Source organism: Mus pahari, chromosome 14 (genome assembly GCF_900095145.1).
Source record: "Mus pahari chromosome 14, PAHARI_EIJ_v1.1, whole genome shotgun sequence".
Classification (NCBI taxonomy): Eukaryota; Metazoa; Chordata; class Mammalia; order Rodentia; family Muridae; genus Mus; species Mus pahari.
Genome location: NC_034603.1, coordinates 50,542,540 through 50,556,163, shown reverse-complemented (window position 1 = coordinate 50,556,163; position 13,624 = coordinate 50,542,540). Strand labels below are relative to the sequence as shown.

Below are 13,624 nucleotides of genomic sequence, written 5' to 3'. Positions count from 1 at the left end.
GTCTGTGTCTGTGTCTGTGTCTGTGTCTGTGTCTGTGTCTGACGTAGCTTAGGCCTTGCACTCTTCTTGGTCACCTCACCCCTGCACGTGCTGGGGTTCCAGGCTTGGGAGGCTTGGGCTTCATGGAAGGGTGAAGAACGTGGTACAAGTACGATTCCTCTGTGCAGAGCACCTCCACTGAACCCAGCCTGTGCTGTGTAGAGACGTTTATTCCTGTTCATCCGAAACCCAGGGACCGCGGTCAAGCACACTCAGCAGGACAGCCAGGCTCACTAAAAGCCAGAGGAAAACACTCCATTTGGGAACAACTCCTTCCCCGAAAACTGTTTCTTTTTCTTTTCTTTTCTTTCTTTTTTTTTTTTTTTTTTTCGAGACAGGGTTTCTCTGTATAGCCCTGGCTGTCCTGGAACTCACTTTGTAGACCAGGCTGGCTTCGAACTCAGAAATCCGCCTGCCTCTGCCTCCCAAGTGCTGGGATTAAAGGCATGTGCCACCACGCCCAGCCCGCAAACTGTTTCTATCTTCTTAAATTTTATCTATCAAGTAAAACTCCCATCTCTGAAATCTATATTATCTATTACCCACATTCCGAGTACTGTCTTGAAGGATACGGGTATGTATGTCCCTTAGGATTGAAAGCACTTGGAAGTTAGTTCCCACCTAAGTCTTGCCTGTCTCTGCCTGGCCCATGCACCACTTCAGCAGGGTTTTTATTTACCTGGGTTCTAAAGTTCCACCATATTCTTGTTTCCTCTGTGACTTAGAGGTTCTGAGTTCTTTATTCTGAAGTAAATATCGCAGAAATACTCTCAGAATCAGAGAGAACATGCTCCATTGCTGTACAGCCAGCTCGTGAGGCCAGTTGGTAATATGGTTCACTCTGCAGCTTGCTTGCTTACGACTGCAACAGTCACCTAGTTGATGTTCACTGGAAGTGTCACCTGCGTCTTAAACCTTCCAAGTCAGGGTTAAATGCCCCAGGCAGCTTTGTTGGAAAATCCCAGTTGCAACCCTGAGTTTCTAAGTCTAACCGCTTCAGGGAGTTCACGTTCCTTGCCTGGTCAACTTATTTTTAAAAGCAAGCAGTCTTCCAAGTTGAGAGATGATTTTAAATTTCAGGTGAGTTCTTAACAAACAGGACTTCTTTATCACTTGGGCACTGTAGTCATCCAGCTGTGTCCCAGCCCTGAAACACACGGTACCAGGTGACCAGGAAGACAAAAAGTTACTGAAACGCAGGCCACTGCCATTTCAGAATCAAAGCAGATGCATCTCTCTTGGCCAGATACTTCTGGATGTCACTTTTCCTCCCTACAGTTATCTACCTCTGGGAAGTATACAGATTTAAAAGGTAGGGGCTGGGGAGACAGCTTAATTGTTGGTATAGTGCTTGCTTCAAATCCTAAGGGAGCTGAGGTAGTCAGCATCCTCAGGAGTGCCCTGGCAGTGTTGTATGCGTCTGTAATCCCAGCCCTGGAGAGGTGGACTCAGATCTCTAGAGCTGAGTGACTCAAACCTCTTGGCAGTCAGTGTAGTGAAAATCAGAGAGCTCCAGGATAAGTGAGAGAACCTGTCTCAAAAAATCAGATAGGGCCGGGCAGTGGTGGCGCACGCCTTTAATCCCGGCACTTGGGAGGCAGAGGCAGGCGGATTTCTGAGTTTGAGGCCAGCCTGGTCTACAGAGTGAATTCCAAGATAGCCAGGGCTACACAGAGAAACCCTGTCTCAAACAAAACAGCAACAGCAACAACAAAAAAATCAGACAGTGATTGAGGAAGACCCGGATGTTGACCTCCGGCCTTTACACACGTTGGTACCCATGTGTATAGGCAGTCACCCACACTTGTGCACATACCCATACAACAGGAGCATCTAAAGCAGACGCAAGCTTAAATTAGCCACCTTTCATTTTTCTCATGAAGGGTTTTTCTTTCTCAGTCACATTGTCCCTGTTAATATGGAGGGTGAGCTTTTTGGTTCTAAGGAGAAATAGAACTCGATATCTCAGCTGTGCTGATAAAATATGATTGCCGTTTGACAACATTCTATTCATCCCACAATTTGGGTGTCTGAGTCATGTATTATGGAAACTGTGAAGGAAAGCAGGGACATGGGGCAGTGTGTTAAAATGGGGAGGGGTTCCAGAGACAGGGTCCCAGTGGAGATCGGGGAAATGTCAAGGCAGGTGACACACTGGAACCTGAAGAATCCAGAAGGAAGTGAGAAGTGGGAGCTAAAGGGCAGAGTGGAGGGGGTAGAGGGAGTGCTGATGGGCATCTTCAGTAAGAGGTGTGGTGGGGAGTGCTGGGTGCCTGAGGACCAGCCAGGAGCTCTGGCTGAGCCCTGAGGCTGGGAGGTGGTTGGAATGCTGGGAGCCTGAGGGATGAAGGTAAGAGAGGTGTCAGTAAGATCTGGCCACTTGCAATTGGCTTTGGTGATTTAGGAGAGATTACGCAGAACACCTGGATCAAGGAGCTTGGAGACACTTATTAGGGAACTGTAGGAAAATATTGAGAGGCGTTTTGATGTAGGGAAAATGAACTTTACAGGGGTGAGGGTCAAAATGGTTTCTCTTTTGTTCTTACAAATTGTATATGTTTTACTAGGTGCTTAAGAAATCCCATATAAGATGGTATTGAGGCACACACCTTTAATCCTAGCACTCAGGAGGCAGAGGCAAGCAGATCTCTGAGTTCAAGGCCAGCCTGATTTACTGAGCAAATTCTAGGACAGCCAAGGCCACAAATGAAGACTTCATTTTAAAAACAAATCCCAAATAAAACCATGCATTGCACGGTGGCACATGGCTTTAATCTTCACATATGGAGGGGTAGAGGCAGGACGATCACAAGTTCAAGGCTAGTCTGATGTGCAGTGAATTCCAGGATAGCCCAGGGCTACCTACACAGAGGAAACACTGTCTTGAAGAATTACAAAACAAAACAAACCAAACCACCACATATCACAAGAGAAACACACAGACTATACATGTAATCGAATAAATTCTAGTACCTGTGTGATTACTTAGCTATGGAAGCATTGAGGTTGGAGAGAGATGCTTCAGAGCTTAGGAGCTCTTGCTCCTCTTATGGAAAACCTGGGTTCCAGTCCCAGTGCCTGTGTCCCTGCTGGCCTCTGTGGGCATTGCGCTCATGGGCACATACAGACGTACTTCATAGGTATACATACTACATATAAATGAAAAAATTAAAAAGAAACAGTATTAGCAGAAGACCCCATGCATCTTTCTTCCTATCGTCCCCAAGTGCCACCTCTGTCCCTGATTTCGCCGATCAATTGTTTCTGTCTTGCTGGGTTGTCCAGGCTGATCTTAGGCTCTTGGGCTCAAATGATTTAGCTGCTTCGGTCTCCCAAGTAGGTAGGACTGTGGGATATGCCACCATGCAGGAATACACTATCCTAGTCCCCACACCCTTTGAATGTGACCATTTAGTTCATATACATTGGCAGCTGTTTCTTTCACTCAGTATCAGATCTATGTAAGATTTGTCAGTGCTGTTGTGTATATCTCACTGCTGTCTAAACATAATTTAGTTCTCCATTTTGCTATTGATGGGCATTGGGCTGTCTCTAGCTTGGGGCTATTATAGCAGGGCTTCCGTGGATATTCCATGTGTACTTGCATTTGGTGAGTGTGTTATACCTGGAAGCAGAATTTCAAAGTCATGGAAATAAATGTGTGTTTTTCTGTGTCACACACAAACTGTCACTTGTATACACACACACACACACACACACACACACACACACACACACACACACACACCATTACTGATGCCCATTCCAGGTTCCTTCTCCTCCCATCAATGTTAGAATCCTACTTGCTCTCCAGCCTTACCAACATGTGTTAGACTTCCTTCCGATTTTTGCTGTACCAGTGGGAATTTGGTGGCAAAACTCTGGCCTGTAATTTGTACTTGCCTTATGATAGGAAAAGTTTTTTTAAAACCTGGGGGGATCCTGGAGCATACCTGTACATTGCCAAAAAAGTTCTAATAGAGTCAGAGCCAGGGTGGCAGGCTACAGTGTGGACTGACTTCTAAGTCTAGGGCCCTATGGTTAGGGCCTGACTTTGCTATTCATTTTCTGTGACTTTCCAGCAACTTATTTCTCTGAACCTTGGGTTTCTTACCTGCAAGTGAACGGATCTGCCTTGTTAGGCTTGCTGGAGCTAATGCTAGATGACGCCTCCGGCTCCAGTCTGGCAGGAGGGAAGGGGTGACTACTCTCTCTCCTTCTCAAATACATACATCCTTATCAGTTACTTCAGAGAACCTTGGCTCTGCCATATTGCTGGGCCTTCCCCAGCATTTCCCTCCAAAGCCTCTGCAGTTGTACTTTAATTGCTTTTTAAGGATAGCATACAAGATGAAACTCAACCCATCCTGTATTGACCATCTATAACACCGGATACTTTGCTCTATGCACTTAGAGCCCAGTTGCTGTCAACCATTCCAGGAATACATTAGTGGTCATAGGTGGACCACCCCTGGGAGATGATTCAGGCACTTGATAATTTGCTGTGTCAAAAGGTACCTCCTTGAGGTGGGGGGCGCTCCAACTGGGTATTTTTAAAGGGCTCTTTGTAAGTGAGGTCCTATACTGTGGGTTTACTATGAGTGTGTTAATTCCTGGATATAGCTCTTTGCATCTGTGAAGCTCCTGTTGCAGAGCCAGTGCACTGAACGTTTAATTAGAATCAGAACAGGTTGCATGCAAGCCTTGGGGACATTACTGTCTGTGCAAGGGTGTCAGAGCCTCTAGAAATTGAGTTACAGACAGTTGTGAGCTGTCATGTGGGTGCTGGGAATTGAACCTGGGTCCTTTGGAGGACCAGCCAGTGCATGGAACTGTTGAACCATCTTTCTAACCCCAGAACTCCCTTTCTAGCCCCACTCCTTTCAAGCCCAGGCCCTTAACAGCTAGTGATCTACTTTAAGTTATTTATTTGCTTTGGGCAGGTGTTCAAAATGGAGGAATGTTTTAAAATTACTTAGGAATCTAGTTTGTTGGTGGTGGTAGGTTTTTTTTTTTTTTTTTTTTTTAAAGAAACCATATTATCTGCCTTCTTGCCTCTATGGTAGTGAACCAAACCCACCTGGAATAGGCAGTATTTTGCTCTGTTGTTAACACCATAGTTTTCCTGTTCGGCATTAAATGCCAACATATCTCACGAGGTTATAAAATTTGTAAGTTCACTAGCTTTCCTGTAGGGATCCTCTGAGAACAGTATGGCTTTCTCATTCACTCCCCATCTTGCATCCCCCACCTTCTGCCTGCCGTGCATGGTGGAAGGTCTCAGCCAAGCACAGGAAAAGTGTGCCTGGTGTTTGCCCGGAGTCCATGGTCTCGGAGTGGGGTGGGGAGTTTGGGAGGAGCCCTCTGTAAAGGTGTGGTGGTTTTCTTTAAGATCTAGAAAGGAGTTTGTAGGACAGAGAATGGTGCTTTCAAAGTGTCCTATTTACCCAGTCCCCAAAGCTGGTTCCCTGTTAGTCATTTAGCAATGTAATCAGGTGGTGTTTGTTTGGGGTTAAGGGATCAGAAGAGCCTTCCCAAGAGAGTGGCATTGTTAGCTTGACAGCCTCTTGCCCTGGGAGTCTACCATGAATACAGTTATTAGATGAGTACTTTAACTGCCCACACTAGTAGATGGTTCTTCTCTGATATTTAAATTTCTCAGTGTTAGACCAGGTCTGAGGTATTTTGACACTGATATTCTTGTTGCTTGCCACCTCTGTTCCACAGTTAACCTTCCCTGAATGCACATACCCAGATGAACACGGACCTGTGGGGTCACAGGGTGGTAAGAGTTAAGTCTTCTCAGGGGGCCATTGCCCTCCTTTCAGAGCAGATGAACAGACTGCTCTTCCAAGATGCTTAGAAGAGGCCCTTGAGGTGGAGAGGCAGTCTGTGGAGGAAGCTACGCTGCCCTGACTCCTGGTTAGAAGTGGGCCTGATCTTGTATCACAGTGGCTGACGGTAGCTCTAATGTCTTACTGGGCCCTCAGGTCTTGTGGTTGTTGAGGGCCTTGTCCAGTCCCAGTCCCTTGTCCTAGAGGCTGCTTCCTCCTAAGCGTTCATCAGGCCGCTGGAGTCCGACAGGTGGCCTTATTTCCGCGCTGCCTGTACCTCACACTGTAGCGCTCCCGTTCACGTGGCAGAGCCCTGACCTCTGTCTTCCTTTGCTTGTTTTTAGGAATCCTTACCTCTTTGTCATGATGGAAATGGGACAAGCTTAGGTCCTTGTGCACGCTAAATACTCTGCCTCTGCGCCGAATCCCCAGAAATAATTAAGTAGCCAGACCTGGGCGCCTCTTTTTATTTTATTCTTTTGCTTGTCATCAGTGCTACCAGCTTCTCTTTGGTTCCATCTGCCTTCAACCCATCCCACAGTGGTGGAAGATGGCTGACCCCTGTCCAGGAGTATGCTAGTCCCTTGCCTGATCACATTTCTTGTCCCCCTAGCCCTTGCTCCCCTCACTGATGGCTGGTGGCTTCCCTTCATCTGTGGCTTGTTTGCCTGCACTTACACTAGCAACCTGCGTCCTCTCCAGCTGCTGCCTTCGTTCTTCTAGATAGCTTACTCTCTCGCAGCACCTCAGAGTCTCATGTCTCCTTCTCTTTCCTGTGGTCATGAGTCAGCTGCTTTTCTCCTAAGCAGAGCACACACATACACTTTGTTAAGGCACAGGACTTCAGAATTCTTTTTTGAGTTTGAGTTCCTGACTGGGTTCCACTCTCTGGGTTACTTAGCACTGTTCAGTTCTTTGAAGCAATGCTCTTGCCGTTCTCCCACCCGTGAGCATCCTCTGCCTCCCTGGTCCGCTCTCCTTGCTTGCCTTTCTCAGAGCCTCACATGCCACAGAACATCTAATTCGTCTCTTGCCCCACTCTGGCTCTGTGCATTTCCAGTACATCAGACACTCCTAAATCTTCATCTTCTGCCTAGATGTGCACACATGGACATGCATGTGCTATAGATGTAAAACTCAATTTTTTTTTTTTTTCCGAGACAGGGTTTCTCTGTATAGCCCTGGCTGTCCTATGGAACTCACTTTTGTAGACCAGGCTGGCCTCAAACTCAGAAATCCGCCTGCCTCTGCCTCCCTAGTGCTGGGATTAAAGGCGTGCGCCACCACGCCCGGCAAAACTCAATTTTTAATCAGCTTAACTCACATATCAAGTAAGGTTATCATGATAAAGTCCTGTTTCCTTCCATTGGAACACAGGATTTTTCTCATGGCTCCTGGTAAAGTTGTTTGCCTCATCCACCCCCACCCACCCTAGCCTTACTAAGCATCTTGTAGTTATCCCTCTTCTATGGTACATATCATAGCATTTGTTATTGTTTGTCTTAGAAAATGCTTCTATTCCTAACTGTCTAGTAAATGCTCCCTGCTGTCACATCAAGATGTGGTCCTTTATTAGTGAACTATTTCCTTGTCTTGCCTCTGCATGTTTGTCCCATTCCCCACCCCCACCCCCAACCCCATTCTTTCTTCAAACCTTCACTAGAGCACTGCCAACTGCAGTAGACCCTTAACTCCCTGGGGATGGCTACTGAACACTGGGAGGACAAAGGGGTTGGCATTAGGACCGTGTGTATGAGTGAGGGAATTCTCTTCTGTTCTTGGTTTATTTTTTGACAGAGTCTTATAGGGAGCTCTGATTAGCTCTGACTTACCACATCAACCAGGCCTTGAGCTCACAGAGATCTGCCTTGCTCAACCTCCTGAGTGCTGGAATTAAAGGTGTGGACTGCATGCCTGGCTAAGGAGAGGTTTTAACAGAAGTTACTGATCACCCATAGCTTTGTCCCATGTGGACAGGCCCAGAAAGCCACATGGTAAGCTATTGAAACCTCTAGGTTTATAATCTTCCTTTGCCTTCCCGGAGGAAACTGTGGTAAAAAAGGCATTTTTACAGTACAGACAGAAGCAACTAATATGTGTTGAGGGCATTACTGACCTGTAGAGTGTCAGACCACAAATGTGAAGTACAGAGGAGGTGTTACAGGTTAAAGGTGGACAGCATGGTTCACAGGCAGCAGTGCAGGACAGAACTCTGCCCTTCCTGTCAGCATGCACTCAGACACATTAACATGTGATTTAAAGTACTGTAGAACTTCCTTTTCAGGGACATGCCACTTACAGTCTTGTTAACACAGAACTCCTTTTAGGCAAAGCATTCACTCTGTGTGTGGTGCTACACATGGGGAGTGGAGACAGGAGCTTGAGGAGTTCCAAGACATCTTGTCTATGCAGCGAATTCAAGACCTGCCTGGACTACTGGAGACCCTGCCTCAAAACAACCCCCACAGAAACTCATTAACTTATGATGCATGCATGACATGGTCTTTACCATCACACCGTGTGTGCTATGAATTTGCAGTAAGGCAGATCGGGTTTCTTACCTGGTAACTTAGCTGTTCTGGTAAGTGACAGACAGAAGGACAGGTGATGTTGGTGTGTGCTTAGCCAAAGTGGCTTGACTAGTCAGCAACCACCTGGGCAACAGCCTGGACACTGTCACATTCCCTTTTCTCACAGGGGTCGTGGTCAGGTGGTTGGTCAGGTGCTAATCTAAGATGCTTAGAGAAGAAAATGACCTACATCATCAGTGTGTCAGAGGCTGTGTTAGAAAGTCTAAAACATTCTGGAGAAGTCAGGACGTCTAAAATCGAGACCCATGGGACCCTGCACCCTCCCTTCCCTGCTGTGCCCTGCTTTTTTTCTTTTATAAAATGACCAGTGTTCCTTCTGTCTTTGAACTCTGAAAATGCCTTTGTTAAAAAGAGACAGTGCAGGAAGTATCAATTTGTGTGTGTGTATTATTGGATAGCAACACTAGATGTTTCATCTAGTATCTCTTTGAGCAAAGAGCTCAGGCTCAGATGTCCCTGCAGTTGACTGCTTGCTCTGCTGGGGGGCGCTCATGTCTGCCCACAGTGCTCCGTGTTTAGTAGACCCCATGGGGATGCACTCAGGCCTCTCAAAAGTGCAAAGTCTTTGATAAACCTTCATCAGGCCCTTCTAACATTTGAGGGGTTGGATAAGTTTGGTTATGTGAACTTAAAAATCAACCTCACTCAGAGCTATACAGAGAAATCCTGTCTTAAACCAAAAAAAAAAAAAAAAAAAAGTCCACCTCACCCTCAATACCTAAGTAGATAAAACATTTTATTTTATTTTATTGTTTTTATTTTTATTTTTTATTTTTTTTTTTTGGTTTTTCGAAACAAGGTTTCTCTGTGTAGCCCTGGCTGTCCTGGAACTCACTCTGTAGACCAGGCTGGCCTCGAACTCAGAAATCCTCCTGCCTCTGCCTCCCGAGTGCTGGGATTAAAGGCGTGCCCCACCATGCCCGGCTAGATAAAACATTCTTAATTAAACCACAGAGGCACTGACTGACAAGGACCCAACATTGTTGGGTATTTGTTATATGCAGAGCACCTCTTGGCTCCAGTATAGACACCGGGGAGTAGTACCCCTGCCCTCGATGAGCTAAAGTGTGTGAGCAGAAAATAAATGACCTGTGTAGTAAGCTTTAGAAGTGCCACCACAGGGGTAGGGAGCTGGCTCAGCCCGAAGAGGAGTTCTCTAGAGGATCTGAGTTGTTCCTAACTCCTGTTAGGCAGCTTACAACCTCCTGTAACTATAGCTCCCTCTCCTGGCCTTTGTGGTTCCTGCACACATGCGGCATTCACTTACACAGACACATGTACACATAAATACAATGACTCTTTCAAAAGAACAGTGCAGTCATAGGAGCTTAGTGGAGCAGGAGTGCGGATTAAGATATTGCTTGCAAAAAATAAAAAATAAAAAAATAAACAAAGAAAAAAAAAGATATTGCTTGCGTAGGCTAGTGGGAGGGAAAGTCAAAAGATAACATGGTTTAAGGATAAGGCTGAGGATTTAGTGTTGGAGACCTGGGCTTTTATAGTCTCAGCTTTCTAGTTAGTCTCTGGGCATTAGCTATATGCTTCTTTACGTCTGGCTGGTTTATATAAACTTTTTTTGGTTATTCAAGATGGAGCTTCTCTGTATAACATCGGTTCACTCATAGATCAGGCTGGCCTCAAACTCAGAGATCCAGCTGCCTCTGCCTCTCTGCCTCTCTGCCTCTCTGCCTCTCTGCCTCTCTGCCTCTCTGCCTCTCTGCCTCTCTGCCTCTCTCTGCCTCTGCCTCTGCCTCCCGAGTACTGGGATTAAAGGTGTGCGGTCTACGTACTGTTTTTTTCAGAGCACTTGTATGTTGCCCAGGCTCAGGTTACCCTTTTTTGTCTCAACTAGTTAGGTAGCTGGGACTGCTGTACATGTCACTGCGTCTGGCTTTGCTCACTTACAATACACACCCTCCATGGTTAGCGTGTGTTCAAGAGAGAAAGTTCTTTCTGAGCTTCAGGGCAAGAAAATAATGACCTTGAATAAAGTGGGTGTTAAACTGGTTGTGATTGTAAGGTAAGAATGCATTTTAATGAAGTGAGATTTCAGATTAAACCAGTCAGGGCTGGGCCAACTTACAAAGCTTTCACCCCACCATGGTTTCTCACCTTGCTCTGGCAGATCGCATGTCTTCGACATTTGGAACACTCACTCTGGTGGTAGCTGATGAGGCGAGCCTTCCATGGCCCCACACTCGCTGGTGTGGTACATGTATCCTGCCATGCCTGTGCACACAGGGCTAAAAGTGCAGTAATGCCACATCTTTTTTTTTTTTTTTTTTTTTGAGACAGGGTTTCTCTGTGTAGTCCTGGCTGTCCTGGAACTCACTTTGCAGACCCGGCTGGCCTCGAACTCAGAAATGCACCTGCCTCTGCCTCCTGAGGGCTGGGATTAAAGGCGTGCGCCACCACGCCCGGTTAGTAATGCCACATCTTACCTCTTACCTCTTTCTCTCCTGTGCCAGATTTTATCATGTGGGCATCCTGCTGCAACTGGTTCTGCTTGGATGGACAGCCTGAGGAGGCACCACCACCACAGGGAGCCAGGACACAAGCCTATTCCAACCCTGGGTACAGCTCCTTCCCTTCCCCCACAGGCTCGGAACCTAGCTGCAAGGCCTGCGGGGTCCATTTCGCAAGCACAACCAGGAAGGTAAGTGCCATTGCACCATGACCCTAGGACCTTAGGCCAGCTACCTGGTCTCTACCTCTGTGGTGCTAGGGACCCAGGCCTGTTCTAGAATGTTCCAAGTGAAGGCAAAGCATCTCAGCGTAGACCCCTGAACTCAGACAGCAGCGCCACTGCTCGCTGACGGTATGACGAAACCCAGTCTATGAGGCAGGCGTCCTTTCTAGTACTGGGAACCTGGCAGCTGTTGGCTCTTACGGTCACATACAAAACTGGCTGCAGATTAACCTTGTCCTCATTATCAAAAGCCCATTAGAGCTTTCTGAGAAGCAGGAAGACTGTAGCAGAGACTCTGGAGCCCGCTCGCTGGCATAACCAACTGCAGTGGGCTGTGCTGGGGTATGGTGTCCCTGTGCGCATGCCCTCGGGCAGCAGCACGCGCCCTGCAAAACAAAACAAAACAAAACAAAACGGGAGGTCTGTAACGCAGAGTGGCCAGTAGGATTCCAGGATGACACGGTGACAATGGGAAACCGAGGGGAAAGTGATTCTTTTTACGATTTCTACTGTGTGTGAGAGACTGTTGAAGGTCTTAGCACGGTGGTGAACCTTACTTACCCGATGTCACCCTGAGCTACGAAGCGAAATCCTGTTTCAAACAACAACAAAAAATTCAGACTTACAGATTTACTAAGACTTTGTGTTTTTGTTGTTGTGGTGGTGGTGGGACAGGGTCTTAGGTAACTCTGTAACCTAAGCTAGCCTCGACCTCACTGTCTTAATCTATCCCAAGTGCTGGGGTTACAGGTATGAGGTTTACCACTATACTTTGCTTAGATTTTTGTTTGATTTTTGAGACAAGGTTTCTCTGTATATCCCTGGCTGTCCTGGCACTTGCTCTGTAGACCAGGTTGGCCTTGAACTCACAGAGATCCACCTGCTCTGCCTCCCAAGTGCTGGGACTGCCCAGAAGATTTGGGGCATGGGGGGCGGGGGGGGGGAAGTATGTATGTATGTATTTATTTTTAATTAATTAATTATTATTTTTTGAGATGGGGTTTCTCTGAAGCCCTGAGTGTCCTGGAACTTACTCTGTAGACCAGGCTGGCCTCAAACTCAGAAATCCGCCTGCCTCTGCCTCTCCAAGTGCTGGGATTAAAGGCATGCACCACTACTGCCCAGCACTTTTTTTTTTCTATTTATTTATTATGTATGCCTGCAGACCAGAAGAGGCACCAGATCTCATTATAGATGGTTATAAACTACCATGCAGTTGCTAGGAATTAAACTCAGGACTTCTGGAAGATCAATCAGAGCTCTTAATCTCTGAGCCATCTCTCCAGCCCCATATATATATATTGTATATACATTACATATATATAATATATAATTTTTTTTAATTTAGATTTTTGTTTGTTTCTTTTATTTAATCCTCACAGTGACTGTAGCAGCTTTAGAAACTACCAAAGTGCCGGGCGGTGGTGGCGCACGCCTTTAATCCTAGCATTTGGGAGGCAGAGGCAGGCGGTCTTCTGCGTTCAAGGCCAGCCTGGTCTACAAAGTGAGTTCCAGGACAGCCAGGGCTACACAGAGAAACCCTGTCTCGAAAAAAACAAAACAAAACAAAACAAAACAAAAAACCAACCAAACAAAAAGAAACTACCAAAGCCTCTGTCTTACAAGTGACAAAAGTCTTAGAGTTTAAAGTTTAAAAAAGAAAACTGTACATGTCAGGCTCCTGGTAATCAGTAAATCACATTAGCGAAGCCAATCTTTTTCCCATAAACAATACTTCACTATCCCATGCTTTAAGAACTAGAGCCAGGATTTAAACTCAGATCCTGGACTTCAAGCATCCCATAAACAACATTTGAGATGTTAAGCAGAGGATGTCAGGTAATGGGCCTAGGGTCTTGGGAACATGGGGGTGATTAAAACTGCTTTCCTCCCACATTGGAAATAAGTGCTAAAATCTAGCTGGTGTCAGGCTTGGCCTGGGCGAGATGAATGGGGATGAAGGAGAGGTTGCCCCTGCTTAGGGGGCTTGCAGCAGGACAGGGAGGTCAAAGCAGGGTATACATAGTCAGACAGAGAATCGCCACCGTGGCCTGAAGCACTCCCTGGGGGACGCAGACAGATCCCAGTTTGGAGGATGAAAGATGTTATTGGTACAGTGTTTTCTTGCTCTAAATTATGAATTAATTTTGTGCAGTTCACAGTGAATTTTGTGAATGTTAAGGATGATTTCTGCTGCAAGTATTTTTTCATTTGTAATTTCACGCTTAAATGGATCAGCCTTCTTAAGGGTTTGTCGTTTCCTAGCCAGAGACTTTTAAGACAGCTTCTCTGGGGAGGGGGAAAAAAAAAAAGACAGCTTCTCTGCAAGTAGTTGGATTGCCTTGATTACGTGAGTCCTGCCATTGTTTTCCCCTTTCCTTTCCTTTCCTTTCCTTTCCTTTCCTTTCCTTTCCTTTCCTTTCCTTTCCTTTCCTTTCCTTTCCTTTCCTTTCCTTTCCTTTCCTTTCCTT

General features: G+C 46.3%; 1 protein-coding gene across 5 annotated transcripts in view; it reads left to right on the top strand.

Annotated features, from left to right (window-relative positions):
* Rffl (ring finger and FYVE like domain containing E3 ubiquitin protein ligase) overlaps positions 1 to 13,624 on the top strand; it is a 67,693-nt gene that overhangs the window by 41,391 nt on the left and 12,678 nt on the right. For all 5 annotated transcript variants that reach the window (XM_021213769.1, XM_029545717.1, XM_029545715.1 and 2 more), the window contains exon 2: positions 10,933 to 11,120. In XM_021213769.1, the coding sequence (XP_021069428.1) occupies positions 10,941 to 11,120 (180 nt within the window). In that variant the 5' untranslated portion in view covers positions 10,933 to 10,940. The remainder of the gene's footprint in view (positions 1 to 10,932; positions 11,121 to 13,624) is intronic.